Here is a 22702-nt window from a genome sequence, read left to right on the forward strand (position 1 = left end):
ATGCTAAATTGGAAAATTAGTGAAAAGAATACCCAATTTAATGACCACACTCTCTTCTAACTGTTATGGTTATGCTACTAAACAGAATCAATGAAACTTAGGGGAAGAGATTCCAGATTACATTTAGCAGGAAAAAAGTAAATATTCAAGCTATGAAATAGAAATTAAAGCAGTTGTAGCTCTAAAAACATTTCGGGTGTATATATTAGGGATTCCATTTAAAACAGTGACAGATTGTAATAATGCATTCAAACAAACCACCAGCAAGAAAGAATTATTATATTAAAATATCTAGATGGACATTAATGTAACAAGATTACGATTACACAACTGAACACAGATCTGTTACCCATATGCAACATGTTGACACTTTGCATAAAAACCCTGTATATATGGCAATTCAAGATGGTGTAACATTAAGCTCAAGAAACTGATACAAATAGAAAAGAAGTTTTGAAGTCTAAGCTGTATGAAGATTATTGCTTATGGAATGATATGCTTTACAAAATGGTGAATTGAATTTATAAAATGGTGAAATACTAGTGGTACATGACATTAAGCAAATTGAAATAAAGACGCGCATTTACAAGGTCATTTTGCTACCAAATGTACAAAGAACTTTGAAACAACACTTTTATATCCCTAAGTTAAAAAAGAAAACTGAAAAATGTATTACCAATTGTATTATTTGTATACTCGCTAATCAAAAATCTGGAAGGATTATTACACCCTTTACCTAAAGAATGTATTCTCATCAAAACTTAGACCACCACTTAGGACCTTTAGCAAGTTCCAACAAGGATTTAAATACATTTTCGGGGTTACTGATTTGTTTACAAAGTTTGGTTATAATCTGACTGAAACCATTTCTAGTAAAGAAGTAATAGCTTAACTTGAAATTCAGAAATCATTGCTTGGAAAGCCCTGCAGTGGCTGACAAATGAGCTGCACTTACTTCTCAAAAATTTGCTTATTACTGTACTAAAGAAAATATTTGTTTATCCTTATTCATAACAGGATTACTAAGAGCTAACCAACTAGTCTAACGTTTGAATTCCATTATCACATCAATCATTTCTAAATTGGTTATAAATGACCCTGCAAAATGGTATAAGCATGTAAATGATGACTGACAAATTATTAATTTGGCTTTTCTCAAGAGCATAAATTTGACACCCTTCGAGCTTTTGTCTGGCATGAAGATGAATAATGATAGGACGATCAAAGAACAAATAGAAATTGAAATCCAGAAGGACTCCATCAAATCTAGAGATAATCTATGTAAAAAGGCAAAAAAGTAGATTCAGAAGATTCAAGAAGAAAACTGAAGGGCTTAAAAATCAAAGCTGAAAATTCTGTTGCAAATACAAGATCAATGATATGGTAGCTATCAAAATCACCCAATTAGGGTCTGGTATAAAGCTAATACTAAAATTTTTAGGTCCATGCAAAATCATCAGAGTGAAACATAATGACACAGATGACGTGGAGAAGGTTAGATTTACCAAAAGACCTTTGAAGACTAGCACTTATGCTATGCTAAATACCTGAAATCATAATCAGTAGATCTTTGATAATACAACATCAATTCTGAAGATTCCTGATTTAGACCAATTCCCAACTTCACAGATTTCTCTCTATTTCACCAAAGGCCTATTCTTTTAAAGACATTAATTATTTAATTATTTTCAGAAGAATGAAGATGATGTGTAGAGTTAAAATGAAGATGGGTTAAGGAAGACTATGTTTGACATGATACAATTAGAAAATGTATCCAAAATGATATTAAAGAAGATGAAGAGACACTCCAACGATAATGTTCACTTTTTTTGCAGTAAAACTTGAAATTCCCTTTGTCTCTCTCTGTCTTTTTCATTTTGCAGATCCCTATAGGATGATGATGTCATTTCCAGCAGGCGAGGATACACACCTTCAGAATGGTCGACTGTATGTAGCATGTCCCTTCTCTCGACCAACAGATGGTGCTGCACACTGTCTGGGAGAATTCTGTTTTTGTGTGTGGGGGGGGGGGAAGAGAAGCAAACGAGGCTGCCATGACAAAGAGACACCTAACAAAAAGATGGTGCAAGTGCACTCAAAACACGAAAGGTCGTTTCTATTTTTCTTTACTCTGACAGTTTTCATCTTACTCCGACAGTTCATATCGTCCATTTTCATAGCGTTTAGAAATCATTGATATCTCCCTTTTCAGTTTAAATTATCAATTGGATTAGTCGATTATTTTGCCCTAGACATTAAATTCTTCAGCCATTCATGTAGTAAGTCATCAGAAGACAAGATAATATAGTAAGTATTCTAGCCCATAGAAAAGTTTAATTAAAAAATTTAAATCTTTTGGTAAATTATTTATTTTTAGTTCATTTTGTACTGCTAAAGCACACTTGGCAAAACAATTTCAAACATGAAGTATAAAAAGCAGTAAAATGCGTTCAAAATAAAATTTTAAAAAATACTATAAAAATTTTATTAGAGTTTCAGAGATTTTGCAGTTTTCTTGAGGTTTACTCTGAAAATGAAAATAATAAAGTTCCATATCATTATTTTCTTACATGTTACATATTTTGAAAAGGTCAACAATAAGAGCTATTTCATTTCTACTTCTACAAATTGCACTGTTTTTCAGAAATCACTGTATTATTGCGATAATAAAGATTTCTTTCAGTAAATTAACAGAAAATCAACACATTTATTATGGATATAAGGAGGATAGTGATATTTTGTCATAGATTGTTTTATGTGAAAACACACATAAACCCAAATCTCTAACAATTTAGGAATGCTTTTGATTGTGATCTATGATGATAAAACACATCGATGTTCAATTTTCCTTATGATTAAAACATGAAATAAATTGTTTGAACAAGTAATCAGTTCACTTTTATAGCTAAATATTTTATACAATTATACACAATGACATAAAATATACGAGTGATTAGTTTCAGAAATATTAAATTGTTTCTGTATGCTTAGTTTATTGTTTATATGTCATAAATAATAATATTTTAGTTGATCCTTTTAACTATAACTTTATTTATTTTAAATTAAATCAATTGTATGTGCTTACAAAAACCACAAGGCTTAATTGTTCAAGACTATTTTATTATTATTATTTTTAATTCAGCAAGAGACCTATGCGAGTATTTTAATACAAGTATTGTGCAATTTTTCATTTTCAAAATATGCAATTCTCTAAGCTTCTATAATCAAAGAAAACTCTATGAAAAATTTGATTATGTGATTATGGCAGAGCATTCAAGGGCCATCTGGCTAAGGGGAGGGATGACTTCGTAGAGGACTTTCTATGATAAAAACTGCGCTAAAAGTTTTATGAAAATTTAAGTTTAATTACTATGCATAATTTTCCCCACATCTGTTTTTCCATTTGGCTCAACAATGGCCCAGCAGTAAAGTCGCTGAACACTGGTAGTTTGATCTGAGATTTAAATTCCAGGAAATAGGGCAGCTGTTTCCATGACTTTCATTATGTGTAACATGGATACAAGCGAGTTTCCCTTAAAAAAATATTCTTTACAGGGCATACCTCCCTTTCGCGAGATACAAGCGAGTTTCCCTTAAAAGATATTCTTTACAGGGCATACCTCCCTTTCACAGATACCATTTTGTTTGTTGCCATTATAAAAAAAAATGTCTATCTTTTCGCTAAACATGTCTTATTTATCAGCATTGCATTAAAATCCACATCATAGTCATGTGAAAAATGCTGTTAATTTAATTATTTTTAATAGTCTATTGGTCATGGCTGCAGTGGTCAGACTATAGTCTACATTATCTTTCAAATGAATAACTGGCTCAATATTCACGGAAGATACTTCAGTGGATTAAAATTACTGGCAGCTATTAGACATACATTTTCACACTTATAGTACCTTTTCTTTGCTTCATAGTTAGTCAAGTTTGGTTCATAAGAACAGGGTAGAATTTCCCCCTAAAGATGAGATTTGGGGGGGGGAGACAGAAGGGACTAAGAACAGCATTTAGTGAGACTAACTGATCTGCAAGGCCCCCCCGGAAAACTTGAAACAAAATTCTGTTCACATAGATCCTAGTATTTACACACCTTGTCTCCACACACACACAAACACACGGAAGGAGGGACTATACTCAGAAAATATGCCCAGCAATCTTCATAGTCAACATGCAAATAAACACCTTTAACCAGGCATCCAAATGCTAGGTGAATCTGCAGCACACAGAAAATACGCGTAAGCCAAACAAACAGTATGTGGCTCGGCTGTTGCGCCAAGAGGATAGCAAACCCATTCAAGTGTAATATTTTGTCATTAAAAAGACCAGTTATACACCATGCAATTTGATGACCATGAATATCCACAAGAAGTAGCCACAGAGATTAAATCTTTCTGCAATACTGTAAAATCTCAACATGCTTAAAAGTTACAACATATATTGGCTGCAAGATTAACCCTGAAATGAGCAATCTATTACCAGCTCTATTAAGAATGCAAGAAATGAGCAGTAGTGATGGGAGTAACGACTTCATCAATAAAACAAACAAGCAAAAAAAAAAAAAAAAAAATGCCAATGCTCAGTTTCCAGGGCTTATTGCTACATATGGACACTATATAGTTTGAAAATACACAATTACTGGAGCAAAAGCAGGCAAAAGATTTCAAGATATGCTGCATAATCGGCTTCTAGTAATAAAAATATCCTGAAGAATGAACTATTTACACTTTTAAATGTAAAAATAAAATTATCAATTAATATACATGCTCTTGCATGTGTTTAATTTTGAACATTGAATTCTCATGTTCATTTTACAATTACACAAGAACATTTCCTTACATGTAAAGTTTTATTACATTTTTTCCAAGGAAATATTAAAAATTAATTTATAGCTTGTGACAGAGTTAGTGAACACAAGACTGTTTATTAAAAAATGCACCATATAATGATGTAAAACAAGGCACAAATAATGAACTGATTAAGAACAAACATGCTACAAATTATTAAGGACGGGAATTGAACATTTTAAGTTTCATTGATTCAATATTTTTCATTTACTGCACAGAAATGCTATCTTACGTAAACGTTAAAAACCTTGGAGATTCAGTAATTTGGGAGTGCGACAAAAAACCGCATTTGGCAGCTACAATATTATCATTCTTGCACAAATTGCATGCAATGTTTAAAGAAGCTTAATATGAACAATTTTTTCTTTTCATTTCTGGAGATCATCTTCAAAATTATTCATCTTATTGACTGATGCAGTAGTAACATTTGCTTTGACAAATGAAAATATCCTTAAGACCCACCCATGAATGGTATAGAAAAAACAACTATATAGGTTGGACACAAACTGCATCATTGCTTTAAAAAAAATTGGCCAGTTCCATATTCTTTACATAGTTTGTGCATAAACTTTGGTATCAAGCTACAATATGAATTACAGCTACATTGTGGTCTAAACCGGAAAACTTTAATTACAAGCACCATACATAAGAACTCTTTCTGTTTCAAGAATTATACTCTTTCTAAGCAGTACAACTAAAAATCGCAAATACGATATGAATTTCAATTCAGTACTTCTCCCCAAAAAAGCAGAAGTATTCATTTTTGCTTTCTCCTGTGATCTTCCAAATGGTGGCTACTGTTCAAATCTACCAGGTTAGAATTTTTCCTTGCAAGCAAGGGATTGTTAAATACTTAAAACATTCTTGCAGGAAAAAGTTAATAACAAAGATTGTTGATGATAAAAATGGAATTAACAAATATGATGCTTCAGAAATACTGCTTTTGATTGTACAAAGCAGTAACATAACATTAAAACATGATCAAACACTGCTTCCAGTAGTCTTGGTTCTTTAAAAGGCGAGTTTAGAGATTTTGAAAACTAACTAGTAAAACACTAGTACTAAAACAGTACTGAACTTACTGACATACCTGAGCGAATAAAAAGAATGGAAAGCAATTACCACCTCATAATAATATCTCGAAAGGAAAAAGGGCATACAAATTTATCTTTTAGTTACCAAAAAGGAACGATTTTATACCACACACCAAAAAATTGCTCTCAAACACATAGAATTAACAGTGCTTTACAGAAAATATGATTATGCAAATATTTCTATACATACAAACAACTGCATGTTGAGTGACATTAACAATGTAAGTACATTTCTTTCTGTTCAGTAATTATTTATTTAACAACAAATAGTTTAAAAGCTTTCCGTAATGGCCCTAACTTGAGAAAATTACTTATAACAATACTGCCAAAATTATTCAATGAATAAATTGTGGCACTTTCAGTAATTGAAACTGTACTAACAATTAAGGAGAATTCATGGTGGAAAGGCTTCCTATCATACTAACTTTATTTTCCCTCCAGCTATTAAAAAGAAAAAACTCCTTCCAATACATAAGTAAAATTCTATCTGCAACTAAATTTGTCAAGTAAACAGCCCAAAAATGTAATTAAATTGCTCAGACAAAATATTACAGATACACAATTTCAAAAATAATAATGAATTATAAAAAGCCGATTACCCACTTGAATGACTAGTGAAGGTCCACCATTTACAATATCTGGAGGTATCTGGGATAAAGGAGAATTCTCTATTCCCATGATCTGAAGATTGCTACACAATGCCAGCTCAAAAGGTAAATGATGAAGACTAGGATTATCATTAATGAGCAAGTTCTCCAAATTCTCCAATGTTCCTACAGAAATAATTGGGCAGAAACTTCAGTATAGCAATTTAATTATAAAGACTAAACCTTTGATTCTGAATTAAAGATATCAACATAAGAAACAAAAATAATGGACAAGAAAATTGTAACAAAATTCATTTTATCAACACATAAACATCAGATTTCACAAATACTTAAATCCAATTCTTTAATGCCTAGCAAAAATAATAAAGCAAAACGGAAAACCTGAACATACCAGGGGAGGAAAAAATTATATTTACTACTTTCACCACGTGCAGTTAGCTTAGCCTACAAGAAACAGATTAAATGCTTATAAATCAAAAAGAGTTTCTTTTTACCAAGAAGCATTTAATAATACTGTTTTATTGTGGAAGTCCTTAATTTATGAGCTCCAAATAAAAAATTTGTTTTCGTTACATTCAGCATCCCACTAGAACTCTAGATATCAGTCAAGCAAACACAGCCATCAGTCAGATACAATACAAAGTCCAAGATATATACTTCATACTACAGATTTCGCCTTCCATTAGTCGATTGGGACATTGCCTGTGCAATCAAAAATATCTTAACCTTACAAACGAGAAACTTCTGATATCATTACATCATCTTCATTTATTACATTAATACTTTCTTCTTAATTCTTTACAATTTCATGTTCATTTATAAAGATTCCACTGTTTATGTCCTGTAATTTCTATGTCCAGAATTACTAACTACTTTTCTTTCACAATCGGTAGCAATATTATCTGGATTTAGAGCCAGACTATGCCATTCATTTGTTAACTGGTGATTGGGGCATTGTCACTGGAATGAAAAACTCTTATAGTATCTTCATTTATTACCTTTTTGTTTGTGAAATCTCAAAACCTTGAAGTTCAAGGCTATAATCATAAAGCTTAGCTAGCATCCACTATACATTATTAGCAATCATAAGATTGGCACTGTTCCGCTGAATTATACTAGTTATTTACAGGGTTGCCACTCAAACAGGAGAATGAAATACCCTGACTTTTCCATATGTGTTTCAAGAAAACTCCATGGTATCTGCATAGTGTGCATTGGCAGTGCTGAGAGTAAACTAATTATGGTACCGACTGAAAACACAGAAATTTGCCAATTACGTACGACTATATATACATATATATATAGGCTATGAAGTGCATGAAGATATACTGATATTGATAGTATTCACGGCACAACTAATGGGAAGGTATTTTTAAGGGAATTCAGTATGCCTTCAATGGGGAAACTTGAAATCTATTACAAATGATGGAGGCAGAAACATGTATGATAAAAATAAAGGAGTGATTGCTCTTAAGGCTGTAATGGTGGATCAAAACCATTAGTCTTACACTGTATCATTCATCAACAGTCCTGCAGGAAATGTTTGGATTTGTCTGAAGTTCTAAAACCAGTCATATCAGTTGTGAATTTCATCAGATCCATTGGGCTGAATCACTGAGCCCTGGCCTAGATGACAGATAACTATTTTTTTTTTTTTTTTTTTTTACTGCAAAATGACAAATAAGGTAAATGCCAAATTTAAGAAAGAAGAAAAAGTTTAAAATATTTTGTTTAATACGAGAATGGGGGGGGGATTTAGTTTCGCTAAACTAGCACTGCACATGCGCATGCCAATCTCTGGATTCTTGAAGTTACTGGAAACTTGCTTTGCCTTTTATAAAGACAATCTGATTGGTGCTGCGAAATCAGCTCTACAGCTGCTGTCCAAATGATGCTCACACGATACATGATTTGCTAAAAAAAAAAAAAAAAAAAAAAAAAAAAAAAAAAAAAAAAAAATTGCTTCCAACATTGGCACGAAAAGTGCTTTTTTTGGGAATTACCATATGAAATTCCCTGACGTTTTTGGTCAATTTTCAAATTCCCTAATTTCACAGGTTGCATGGCAACCTTGTATTTATTACACTTATGCCTATTTCCTGCCCATGCTTAAAGCTTATCTGAGCCCTGAATAAGTAAATTCCCACACAAACTCTGGCTTATTCAGGGGTGGCACTAGACATTTTACGACCCAGTGCAGTCTCTGCAGAAACTGCTGCCAAGTGCCTAAAAATTTTGCATTCCACTCATTCATTCCCTAAATTCTAAATATTTTACCATTTCTAAATTTTGTTTTTCCTTGCTTCTCTAAAAAAAACCCTGCCTTCCCTAAATCCCATTACAGTTACGCCAGTTCTAGTGGCAGTAATGTGCTTATATGAATAAAAACCAGTTATTCTCAATTTAAATAGCACTAACAGTAATTTTTGGCCTTATAAGCATTACTTGCGATTTTTTCATATGGAATAAAATTTCTGTTAAATTTCTCCTCATCAATACACTCAACACTTTGCAGCACAATTAGCTGAAGTCTACAATCATCGCCAAGCATAAAGTAAACACTTAACTGTTACCATGCTGATTGGTATTCAATTACTATTTTTTTTAAATAAATTGTTTGGAGATTACAGCACAAGTCATTTCTCAAACTATCATGTGTTGATAGTCATGCAACGGATAAAAGTCAAAAACAATAATGATTTGCTATGTTCGCTTCAGGGTATAAATTATTCAGTAGGTGTAAAACCCTTAAGGTTTTGATGTTGAACATTTTGTTTTGAGACAATATGCCAAGCAAAAAGTGTCTATGAAACCAAATTATTGATTATACAGACTAATGTTAACCCGGCGGAAGTCGCACCAAGAAAAGTTACTAGAGTGGGTGCGTACCCCAATATTTAAAATACGATAAAAATAGTTTTATTTAGTTTTAAAGCTGTTTTTCTTGTTCTCGTGTATTATAAATACGTGAATAATAAATGGGGTTCAAAAACTTAATTTCCAAAATAATCTTAGAGTTAAGATTAATAAAAAAATAAACATCACGCCTCTAAGTTTCATTGCATCTCTAATACACAATGCTTATTTTATTTCTTCACACTTTGAACGAAATACATATTTCGTTCAAAGTGTGAATTCAAACGTGTTCTTGGCACAGAATGTTTTCACATTTTAAACATTGCATTCACATTCTTCTGACCTCGGCACGAGGGCAATTTATCACATCTTTCATACTTAGTTATTTCGAATTTCATGTATTCGTTTTAATTCTTCGTTGAAAGTTTTGCTTTTGTTTTGCATGCAGTACATCAGTTTCTTGGTAAAGGATTAATCTCTGATTCTTTGTTCAATACTTTTTTTCATTAATTGCAATGCTAAGTCCTTCAAAATTAGCGGTTGAACGTAATATAATTCAAGCATTTATTACAGCAACCTTCAGTGCAGGAAAGAAAATTACCATTGGCCATCTCCTGGTTATTCTGGCAATTGAATAATTGGCTGACATTTCATCCCCCATATCCACTGCTCCTTTAGTCATATTATAAAAACATATAATTCCTGATGTTTTATTTTCTCCAATAGTATCATCTATAGTATGATCCTTATATAATGTTATATAAGCATAAGAACAGTTTTCCCTTTTTTTAGGAACATTAGGAATTAATGTTTTATCTTATCGAAACCAAAACAGTGTAGAAAATATTCCTAGTTTCTACATTTTCTCATCTTCAGCTTCCGAAATGCAATCTTCATCGCTTTCAAATATTTGTAGTAAATCTCACAGGCGTTGGCATCTCCAATTCACAGGGAGTCATTCTTTTTATCATAATGCAATTAGAAATTTTTAAGAATTTAATGTCAAGTACTTTAAAATCACTTGCGAGTAGAAATATTTACTGTTACACTCTAGAAATAAATTTCTGAATTAAATATTCCGTCAAAAAAACACTTACGCGGACAGGCGTATGGGGTGTGTCATACCCCAGGTTCCAACAAAATACTGATAAATCTTTTTATGAAACACTCAGGCAAAGAAAAAGTGGTTCTAAACATCAACCACAACTAGCAACTCAGCTACTAAATACAGCACAGAATTTCAGTTTCACAAATTAGGAATATTCCACTTTTATGTAGGGTTGGGGTATGATACACCCCACGCGCTTTCCTGCGGATTAATAAAGGATTGCTTTTCAATATGGAGGTATTTTATTTCGTGCCAAAGTGAAATTAAAAATCAGGACTCTCGACATTTTATTTAATATTTCACAAAACAGTGTTTTAAAGCAAGTATCTTTCTCTCAAATGCCAAAAATTGTTTGGCAAAATATGATTAAACACAGCAGCATGAACTGTTTGTGCAGGCTGCATTTGCAGTGGTCGGAAACTTTCGTCAAAACCGAACATTTCAAAGGGCAGCAAATTCAATTTTCTTCCAGCCAGAAAGGGTGCTTTTTTTTTAAGCATTTCTACCTGACTATCTGCCGAGATGAAATGGGAACCTCATCATTAATATAGAAATCTCTGCTGCTGACCTAGTTTATATAATATAAATGTCCCACATTAAAAATTTGAAAATGAGATAGTAAATTAGCAACGCCTAATTTTATGACTAAAAGTAATAGCATATGAAATAAATACATTGCTTAAAGCCAATGACTTGCTGCCTCTTGTTTTATAGGGGAAAATGACTAAAATGAGATAATAATATAATTAGCAAAAATTACAGCTTGTTACAGTCATTAATTACATTACTAAGTCCCAATTTCCATAATTTTTTAAATTGCAATCAATAAAATTTTATGATTTAGATGAACAATTTAACATGGTTCATTAAATCACAAGTTTTCGAGTTCTCATTACAATGGTCATTAATGTTGATAATTAGAAGTCAGCTATTAGTTTGATGACATAACATCAGATTTGGCAATAATAAATTAATTATATTAATAATTATCCCATCTAATGCAAGCTCAGTACACACTTAAATACATATGCTTTTCAAATACACAAATAAGGTTCAAGCAATTCAGAACTAAATATTTCCCATCAGAACACATTTAAAGTTTGGTTTGGTTCATTACAAAAGCACATTAGGGCTATCTGTCTAAGGGGTGGGATGCTTTCATGAAGGACTTTCTAAGGAAAGCAGGTTCATATCCACATTACAAATATGGAAAACCAGTATGTTTGCCCAGAGTTGAACCCAGGTCTAACTACCACTGTTTAGTAACTTTATCGCTCAGGCACTGGTGAGGCCTACAGTAAAAATTTCTGACCATCAAGACTTTACTGCTAGTTCAAACAAACATAACAAGTAATTCCAATGGCATGAAAGATTTTTAATTTAAAATATGTATATTTAGTATAGTATTTCATAGTCATCCAATGAGACACACAGACAATCTTATACAGTCTTTAATCCGAACTCATCGGGACTTAGGCGATTCCGAATTATAGATCATCAGTTTAAATCTGGTAAGATGGCATGCAGAAACTATAAAATTAAAAATATGAATCCGTAATTTATGAAATAAAGAGCAATTATGATATAAAGGGTATCAAAATTTACAAAAAAAAAAAAAAAAAAAAAAAAAAAAAAAAAAAAAAAACAGCTTAATATTTATTTGTTTACTTTATTAAACATTACTTTCAACGTGCGCATGCATAAAGCATACATTACGCATAGTCGAAATTAGAAAATTGCAACCAGAAAACTATTTGATGTGTATTCGTGATATTTATAATGATGAGGAAATTGATTTAAATTAATCGGAGTACATCGAGATGAAACATTACATTTAGTAAGGAATTATAAGATGAATAAAATAAAAACATCCGCCCTGAAGATGAGGATAGTGCTGACAGATCAACTTCCATTGCACTGCGCGTCGTGACGTTCCTCCCCTTCCGCAGAGCAGCGTGAAATTGATATACAGATTTCGGAATGGTTAGAGAAACAAATCACCCCTCTGTCACTTTCTTCATGTCTTTATCCATTTTTTGCAGCAGTTCTACTTTTTGTTTAATGGACATCAAAACATGCTTTCGCTTTCTATATCCTTTGGCAGCGGAAATTCTTTTTGACATAATCGAAAGTTCAAGCTTACTTTTATAAAATTGCTCTAACAGTCTGCAAAAAATAATGAGCCGGATTCAATTCGAAGATTAAGGAACAACCCAATCTGCAACATTAACTGAAATAGATAATTAGATAATTTTAGCATAGCTTATACTGTCTGTTATACATTAAACACACTTGCGTAAACGTATTATGTGCATGCGCACACGCATATGCACATGCATAAAGGTATTACGTGCATGCATAGAAAATTTGCAGCTTTGAGGTCCGGATTATGGGTGCACGGATTAACGACTTTTGACTGTATAGCAATTACTAATGTTTTCTTAGTTACTTAAAAGCCTGAAAATTTGCAATTGATATCCATATATTAAGAGGAAATGAAAAAGAAAAGTATTTTGCAATACAAAAGGAAACAAAAATTGAAATGGAGAGAGAATTCATGACAACATACAAAAACAGTTGAGTTTCAAGTGTGGGGTTAAAAAAAAAAAGACAGAGAAAGAGAATGAGGAAAAAAAAAAAAAAAAAAAAAAAGAAAGCATACCAATTTCTTCAGGAAGAGATGTAAGGTTATTTTCTCCAACATTAAGCAACGTGAGATTTGATAATCTCCCTATTGCTCTTGGTAGAGTTGTTAGCATGTTGGACTGCAGAATCAATTTTTGGAGATCACTTAAATAACCTACAAAAGAGAATATGAAATTATAAGTTGATCATATGAAAGAACTATTAATTTACATGAAATATTTTATTATTTACATGAAATACAGTTGACTCTAATACATTAATTTGAACTGCATGAGCTCTTACAATGGACCTTTTTGAATAATTAACAGAATTCTTAGAAGTATTAACAGCAGTTAAAGGAAAGAAAAAAGAATCATACAGCTAAATGTCCAAACAAATGAAATATTAGATGTGCTAAGCATATACAAAGAGTGCAGATATATGTCTATTTCATAATTTAGTACCATAAAATATCAAAAGTTTTTTACAACTCAAAATTTGCAGAAATTAATAAATACCTGCAGATTTCGTACATAGTTAACTGTTGGAAAGATATGTAAACAAATGGGAAAATAAATCATAACTGCATGAAATAAACTGCAGTACACAATGCCCTAATGTATGAATTTTGCAGCCACTTTCAATAGCTAGCATGACAGTGAACTTAAAATATTGATACACATAAGACAGAACAGGTTTACTCTGTTCCACACATTCTTTTTTTTTTTTTTAAACATATTTTCCCGTAGTTTACTTTACATTAAGAATACTGGATATAATTTATGTAGCAATGCACTATTCATGTTGCTGGTAATATATCTGAACAACAGACTTGTTTGCAGATTTGGGACTGCCCTGGATTCTAAAGCCCCAAACATCTACATAATTCAAGGGCCAACTAAAACATTGAATGCAACAGTATTTAAATGACTGACACTGCAGAACTTATTCTGATAAATATAAGCATTGAGATAATACATTTACGGAATTCTTACCTATATCATTTGGCAACGAGTCCAGCTTATTTTCTTCCAAGTCCAAAACTCTCAGTTTCCGAAGATTGCCAATGGTTTGAGGAAGCTTTTTCAGCAAGTTATTGCTGAGAATGAGAACTTCAAGGGATTGTAGAAATTGTATGTCATCAGGAATTTTTGTTAGCTGGTTAGTACCAAGGTTGAGCTCAACCATATTTGTCCAGGTTCCTATGTCTTTAAAAAAATATTTTGCAATAAAATAGTGTCTTATTACAAATTTAAACATTAAAAAATACATACAAGACTTATTGCATAACCAGGACAAAACTAAACCTTAAAAAAGAGTAGCAGCTGACATACATGCTAGACAAATTATTTCACGAGACACCTGTTAATTTAGATTCATTGCCAATGGTACTAGCAATTTTTTGAAGGAAACCAATTAATCTTTTTGCTAAAAAGCTTAAACAAGTTCTCAGCATTATTAATAGTACAACATATCAAGACCACAATTTCAATTCTACGAAGGTTGATCCAAAAAAAAAAGTTTACAAGCAGAAGCATTTGAAACGTAATAATTGTGGAGCGAATATTTCCACCCAGGGTGGTTGACAGATGGTGCTAGTTGTCCTACAGCGGTTCTACGAGTAAGTAGCATCAGTACGCAGACACTTAAGAGCGACAGTAATGGCACGACATCTAGAAAAGTGGTCTCGCATAGAGGTGCGAGCCGTAATTTGATTCTTATGGGCCAAGAATGTGGCTGCAACCGAAATTCACAGACAAATCATTGAGGTATACGGGGACAAAGCAATGAGTAGACAACAGGTAGCAAAATGGTGTCATTCTTATCAAGCGGGCAGGGAGCACGTGGAAAACCGCAATATGGAAGCGAGCGGCCGTCCAAGCTCTTCAAGGATGGATATCAACACGGCACATGTTGAAGAAATCATCCAAAGGGATCGACGAGTAACCGTGCGTGAGATTGCCTCAGAGTTGGACCTGAGTTGTGGTATCGTAACCAATGAGTTGCGATATTCCAAAGTTTGTGCCCGCTGGGTTCCATGTGCGTTGTCCGCGGAGCATAAGGCCACTCGAATGAGTTCAGCATATCGTAACCGATGAGTTGCGATATTCCAAAGTTTGTGCCCACTGGGTTCCACGTGCGTTGTCCGCGGAGCATAAGGCTCGAATGATGTGCAGCCTCACATTTCTTCAGCAATACAATTCAGACGACCAACACTTCATTGATGGCATCGTTACCAGTGATGAAACATGGCTTCATCACTTCACCCCTACATCCAAAAGAGCCACGATGGAGTGGACACACGCTGGATCACCAACGAGGAAGAAGTTTAAGGTCACACCCTCTGCCGGTAAAGTGATGGCAACTGTTTTCTGGGATACGACTGGTGTTATCCTAATCGAGTATTTGGAGCGTGGCCATACCATTAAGGCCTATCGTTATTGTGCCATCTCAACGAAACTGCGTAAAGCCATCCTACGCAAACGGCATGGATTACTGAGCAAAGGCGTCATTCTTCTGCATGACAATGCCAGGCCCCATACAGCTCGCCAGACTACTAGAATTGCTGCAAAGGTTCAAGTGGGAGGTCTGGAATCACCCCCATACAGCCCCGATTTGGCTCCAAGTGACTAATTTTTCCGGCGTTGAAGCGATACTTATCCGGAACACGGTTCACCTCAGACAATGCAGTGAAAACAGCTGCTAAGAAATGGCTCAATGAACAGGGCCCTGATTACTACCAAGATGGGATAAACAAGTTGGTCGAATGTTCTGACAAATGCTTAAACAGGTTTGGCGACTATGTGGAAAAGTGAAGGCCAGATGTGTCTTTTGATTCCCATTTGTATCTTGTTTCTATTGTTAATAAATACTTTTTCATTTGCATTGTAAACATTTTTTGAATCACCCCTCGTATTATCAATAACAATGAACTGATTATAACAGCTCTCCATTCTTTGAACATAAAAAATATTAACTACTATGACTTTGAAAATCTTTATACTACTTTGCCATTAAAAGAAATTTGTGATAGTCTCTAAACTCTACCAGATATGTTTTTGTACTTTCTTACAATAGTCCCTTAAGAAAATTGGCAGCTTTACTTTTTGTTTAGTGTTTTTTTTTTTTTTTTTTTTCATAATTACATCAAATTTAGTAACACACTTTTTAAACAAATCAATGCAATACCAATAGGTTCAAGCACATCTTCTGAAATTTGCAATATATACCTTTTTTTATAAAAGAATTTCAGTTTCGAAAACAACTTACACACATGGACCTTATAAGAAATAGACTAACCCAAACGGGTTTTCTCCCTTGTCTGAGGTGTTGCCGGCTGTCCCCTTGATCACATCCGGAGGATTACGGACGACTTGCAGAAATTTAACATTTGTTGCCTATTGCAGCATGTATAATTGTCAAGAAAAAGCTGGTAGTAGTGCCTCTTTACACAAATTGGAATTTTTACATATTTTTATTTTTGAAATTGAGATTTATTTTTAAAAATTTAGCATATTTATCAAGCATAATTAACATTCCAAATAATTATAAAGCTATTGCATGCTTTCAGGGCTGGATATTTTTGTAGCTTTTCCTATGCTGTAAGGAAATTTGTAACTACTTCTTTTAGAAAATAATATTTTAAATCTGAACTAATAGAAAATTTCAAACAAGCAATTTTCTCTTGCAATTTTTATGCTTTTTACTGCTGTAAATAAGTAAAAAGTACTAAAATATTTAAAAACGAATTTTCGAAAGTTTTGTTTAAAATTCTAAATTGTGCTGCTTTTTTAAAATTATAGATGAGTATAACAGCACAATTTCTATAAAGGAATTTTATTTCAATTATATTTCATAATACATCATAGTGATAAACACTTTTTTCTCCTTAATAATTTTTATACATTTAATTCTAATATTAAAATTGCATTTAACAGTAATATTTAATTTTAATTGTATTTTATAGTGATTATATTTTAAATTTATTTTTAGTTCTGCATAAGATTTTTTTTTCTGTTAATTTAATTCATTAGCTCAAAGGGGCGGTAGCCTAAAAAGGCTGTTAGTTTCGAAGCAGCATTTTGCCCTGTTTTACTATAAATGTCTGTGTCTCCTTGCAAACTGTTGTTACCAAATATTATCGCCCTGTATTATATTTAAAGAAATTAAATAATGAAGAATCTGCATGAATACATGTATGTTTCTCGCACTGTGACAAAAATGACAGTATCTACAGCCATCAAATTTTGAATAATGTAATCCTCCACCCGAACATGGGCATCTGGACAGCTGAATTTCGAATTTGTTTTAATCTATTTCATATTTGATAAAACATTAACGAATTTTTGATTAACAAACTCAATGAGTTCAGAGACAGCACTGTACGGAAAATAGCAGTTTTATCACCAGTGAGGAAATTCTAAAGATATGCTGTTTTCAAATGTATGTGGTTTGTGGGCGAAGAACATGATATTGAATAAATACAGAAAACACTCAAAACGTTAAAAAAGGTTCCTTTTGGACGTAATATAAAATCTGAGTGCTTCTAGATTTTATTTTACCTTCCCCCCTTCATTACACGCAGAAAATTTTATGCTCCGAATTTTATAAATTACTAAAATAAATATTCCACTTTAATGTTAATAATTTAATGACGATATAATCAAATAAACGATTGTTTTGTAATGTTATTATAGTTTTGGAAATCACTGCCTGAAAATGGTCACTAAATTTTTTTAAAAAGTTATCAGACCTTGTTTAATTTTACCCTATTTATTTCAGAGCACCACGTACTATCAATCTTATTTAATTTTACGTTATTTGCACGCAAAATTAAGTTAATACATTTTGTGCCTAGTTTTTACCGTTTTACCAAAGTAAAGATGTTTGTACACGAATTAGGCGTGAAAAGTACTTTAATGAGATATATTAAATCCTATTTGGAAAAGACTGTGGCTTTCATAACCTCATCGCTATACAACGTATCACATTTAATAATTAAAAAAAGTTATGTGATACAAACGCCATAGGTTTCAGTGTTAAAGCAAACCAGATCGTCCCTACTCTTTCTTGCCAACATGTCGGTGACGCATCCCCGCCCAATGGGTTAGTCTATCTCTTATAAGGTTCATGCTTACACATGAACAATATACGTACAAGATCTACAGATATGTCAATGATGTAATTGCATTCAACAACTTTGATAAGATCGAAGAAGCTAATATTTAGTCTACATGATTCAAACTTTAAAAAAAACGAACTAGCATTCAACAGAATATTAACTACCTAGATTTACAGATTTTGAACTAGAAGGTATTTAAATTTATAAGAGATTTTAATTTTCATACAATTAAACTCATAAAGTCGCACTCCAACATCTTCAAGAAAGTTATTACGACTATTCATGCAAAAATTCTTAGAATAAAAAAAGTCTGCAATGAGATCGATAACAGTCAAGAATTAGTCATCTTTATAGATCTTCTCATAGAAAATCATTCCCAAATTCAATATATCCCATACTTTAAGAAACATTGGTATTAACATCATTTGCTTACAGTGATATGATAACTATTATCTCAACCTGTTAAGAAGGTGATAGTTGGATGGCTATAACACGAAATTTAATGTGAATATGTAATTAAGTGCATTTATCACCTTTCTACATAAATATTCTATGCTTTCAATCACAATTTATAATTAAAATTTTTATGATTTATTATCCTTAAAACCATTATAGTAACAATGGTACTATTTAAAAATTTATCTGTATCGATATTTACTCTAATTATGTATATACTATTGGTTGCGTCACCAGTGGTACCCCGCTGTTGCCGAGCGCCGGTCACCGGTGACCCCCACAGCAGTCAAAGTGTTAATGCTTCAAAACACTTTTCCCTTGACAATTTCTGTTTGCAGTGTTAAACAAAGAAGATTTCCTTCATTTTATCACACCTTTCAGCCATTTTTGGCAAAAATATTCAAGTATGATTTACACTGTAGTTCTAATAGTTTTTGATTTGGATACTTTTAATTTCAAACATTTTTCCCGTTCAATAGAATTAATTTGGTGATTTCACCAAATTCACGTAGAATGGATAATTAGGATTACCTTTGCTTTTGACATTAAGTTTAATTTTCGTTCCATCTGTTTTCCTTCACTCGGAAATTAAATAACTACTCACACATATTTCAAATTTTTCCTTTTTTGACATATGTATATCTTTATGTCCTGTGCACTCACTTATTTTTTCAGTGAAGATATTGATAACCATTTTACACAGATCAAATTTTAATACAAGAAATATGTGCAAATTGAATGTTATGTAGTTATGTTAGTAATATGTCAGGTGTCTGAATGTAAATGGTGTAAATGGGCTCACCGCATGGTTGGTTTTTGTAACTTTCCCTTAGAAAGTTGTCCGATTTATTTTCCCTCTTAGATAGCTCTCATGTAACTTATCATATTCAAATAAGCAAACAATCTTTCTGATTTGATGAATGGAAGCACAAAACTTATGTAAGTATGATATTTTTGCATAATACATACTTGCCAACCTATGACACTCAAAAATCAGGAGATTTTTTTAAGAAATCAGGAGATTTTTCGCAATGTTAAAAAGACTTTTTAAATGATAAAAATATAGTTTTTAATAATGAATTAACTTTAAATAGTTACTAAGTCTTAAATGCAAGCAAAACAAAAATACCTTAGACATAAAAAACATTTTTATTACTTTCATCGTTAAAAAAAAAAAAAAAAAAAAAAAAAAAAAAAAAAAAAAAAGGCACTTTAATCAGTTTTCATACAAATGTTATGGACAGTGGCAGATTTTGCTCTCGTTAAGAAAGAAACTTCATAATTTTGTTCATAGCAATTGCCACATAGGCCTGCTTTCGCTAATAAAAGTTTTTCTAATGTGTCATCACTAATATTAGATCTAAATTTAGTCCTCGTTTTCGCAACAACACTGAAAATCCTCTCACACTCTGCATTACTATGGGGAACTGTCAAGATGGCCAACATAATTCTAGAGAGTTAACGATATTTTAAAATTCCATCAGCACCTTTCAATTTTCCAATTAACCTCCACTGGGTGTCAATCCTAGCTGATTTTATAACTTCATTCAAGTTTTCTAATTGTAAACTGCAAAATTGCAACTGCAATATATCAGTAGCAACATTAATATCATCATCTTTCATGACTAAACGAAGTAACACAGGAAATCTGTTCAAAAAGTACCTTATATCAAAAAGAGATGCATTTGCTAGAGCAGAAACATCAGCAACTTTAGCATGCAAAATCACTTCATCGTTGACTGGAAATTTATGTAGTGTTTTTAATCACATACTCGACAAAAGTAACTTCTAACATGAAGATAAAACTTATTTTTGTCTTCTTCTGAAAGTTCTTCCACTGCTTTTGTAGTTGCAGCTCCTATTACCAAATCTTCATCTTCCTTCTCATTTTCTGTTTCACCATAAATCACATCATATATTGAATTACAAGACAAAACACAGACTGGTTTTACAAACTTTGATAAAATGTCTTTAAACAGATCATAAATAATTGATTACAAAACATGAATTAATGGAATTTTGCTTTGTAGAATTGTGTTCAGAACATCGAATGATGGCAAAATGAATTGTAAAAAAAAAAGCAAAAAGCTTTGTTAAGGTCTGAAGAAAAAAGCATAAATATTCGTTCTTCACAAGATAAACTTACAGTAATCGGAAAATGTTTCGTGTGTTAAGCAATTTCTTTTTTTTTTATTTTTTATTTTGAGAGAAATTTGTATCAGCTTTACGCTTATATTTTGCAGTATTATTTTGAGAACTGCCAGTTGAATTGCTGAATGATGCAGAAATTACAAAAAATCAAAATTTTTCTCATTTCAGTATTATGCAGCTGTTGGAACTGTTTCAATTTTTCCTTTCTTTTAGAACTCCTTTCAAGATAATAAATATCAACAATGTGTTCATCCACATTTAATGGTAAAGAAGCTGCCCCTTTTTCAGCTGCTAAATTTAAGAGGTGACAGGTGCACCTCATAATCTGCAAATCTGAATTTGCCTTTCTTAAGATGCCTGCAACACCAGTCTTCCAGCCTACCATTACTGGTGCATTATCGGCATCAAGCGCTAAGCAATTATCCAGAGGGACTGCATTTTATTTTAAAGTTTTAATAATTAGCTGTGCTATATTAAAGCATGTCGAATGTCCTAAAGTGGGGACAGAAAGTAAACTGCACTCAATTTCTGAAGACTCTGGATTAAAAAAAGAAACAACAATTGGATACAGTTTTGAATTGGTATTATTGCTTGCATCCGTAGAGAGACAGAACGGAGCTGTTTTAATGCAATCAATAACTGAAGATTTATTTTTCAAACCCATTTCTTTAACAATCGCACCTGTTTTGGTCCTTGCGCTTGAGTATTTCTTAGCGATTTCACTATCGGGAAACATTTTTCTAAATAAAGCTGCAGCGTGATCCGATGCATTCAGTGGCAGGTTGTGCTCCAGTAAAAAGGCAGAGAACAGACATTCTGCATTAATCACTTTTTGGTCTTTTGTTTCCGAAGAAAAATTTAATTTTTCGTTTTTTCAAAACAACTCATGTTGTCCTTGTGTTTTTGTGTACGCACATGTCTGAGAACATCTGCCCTTCCACAAAGCGAAATCGAAAAATCGCAACGACAGATGGTACACCTCGCAAATTTATTACATTTCCTTGAAGAAATAATGGAAGGAAAGTCAACTGTGTACGATTTTTGAAACGTGCACGAGTATTTCACCTTTCTCGCAGACATATCAAAAGACAATAATTTTTAAAACTATTTCCTAAAGGCACGTGTACTCACACAACTCAGGACAAGATGAACGAAATAGCGAAAGAACATCCAAAGAACGGGCAACGGCCTTGAGCTTGCTTTGTGCTCATTGGCTAATATATGCCAGATGACACGCAGTGGAGCTCAATGCCCATTGGACAACTGTAGAACGAAGTTTCTGGATACGTATGCTGTCACTCACAAAGTAGAAATTCTCATCTGATTCGCAAGGTTTCATTTTAGATATGATCTAGAGAAAATTCAGTTGCTTTCAGACGTCCAAAATCACTTTTTTTTTTGGTTCATATAACGAAGTATTAAGCCAAGTTCCATAAAAATCGTGAGAAATATTAAGAATAAGAAAAAGTCGGGAGAAATATATTGTAAATCGGGTTGGTGGGAGAGCGGTCGAAAATCGGGAGAGTTGGCAACTCTGATAATAGCACAGATTCTTTGTTTATGATGGCTACAATGAACAAAAGAAATAGCTGTGACTGTACTTTGATCAAATTGCGATGATTACAGATTTAAGTTAAATGAGGTAAGAAATGTTGATAAGGACAAATTTTAACAGCAGAATTTAGGACCCGCACAGACTGCATCGGGCAGTAAGATATCTATCACTGGCCCTTGATAACCCTTAAGCATGTGCAAGAAATAGATATAAGTATAATAATAAACTAAACTAATAAAATTCATGTTTAATTGTCTCACTGCACGATAAAAGG

At 32.6% G+C, this 22702-nt stretch overlaps 1 protein-coding gene across 1 annotated transcript in view; it reads right to left on the minus strand.

Annotated features, from left to right (window-relative positions):
* Window positions 1–22702, minus strand: part of LOC118182543 (leucine-rich repeat protein soc-2 homolog) — an 84482-nt gene that overhangs the window by 16257 nt on the left and 45523 nt on the right. The window contains exons 11-13 of the mRNA XM_085809452.1: window positions 14140–14352; window positions 13182–13319; window positions 6551–6720 (exon numbers count right to left, since the gene is read on the minus strand). Of these exons, the coding sequence (XP_085665578.1) occupies window positions 6551–6720; window positions 13182–13319; window positions 14140–14352 (521 nt within the window). The remainder of the gene's footprint in view (window positions 1–6550; window positions 6721–13181; window positions 13320–14139; window positions 14353–22702) is intronic.

Source organism: Stegodyphus dumicola, chromosome X2 (assembly GCF_044657685.1).
Source record: "Stegodyphus dumicola isolate Sdum_Otavi_A_Nest chromosome X2, ASM4465768v1".
Lineage (NCBI taxonomy): Eukaryota > Metazoa > Arthropoda > Arachnida > Araneae > Eresidae > Stegodyphus > Stegodyphus dumicola.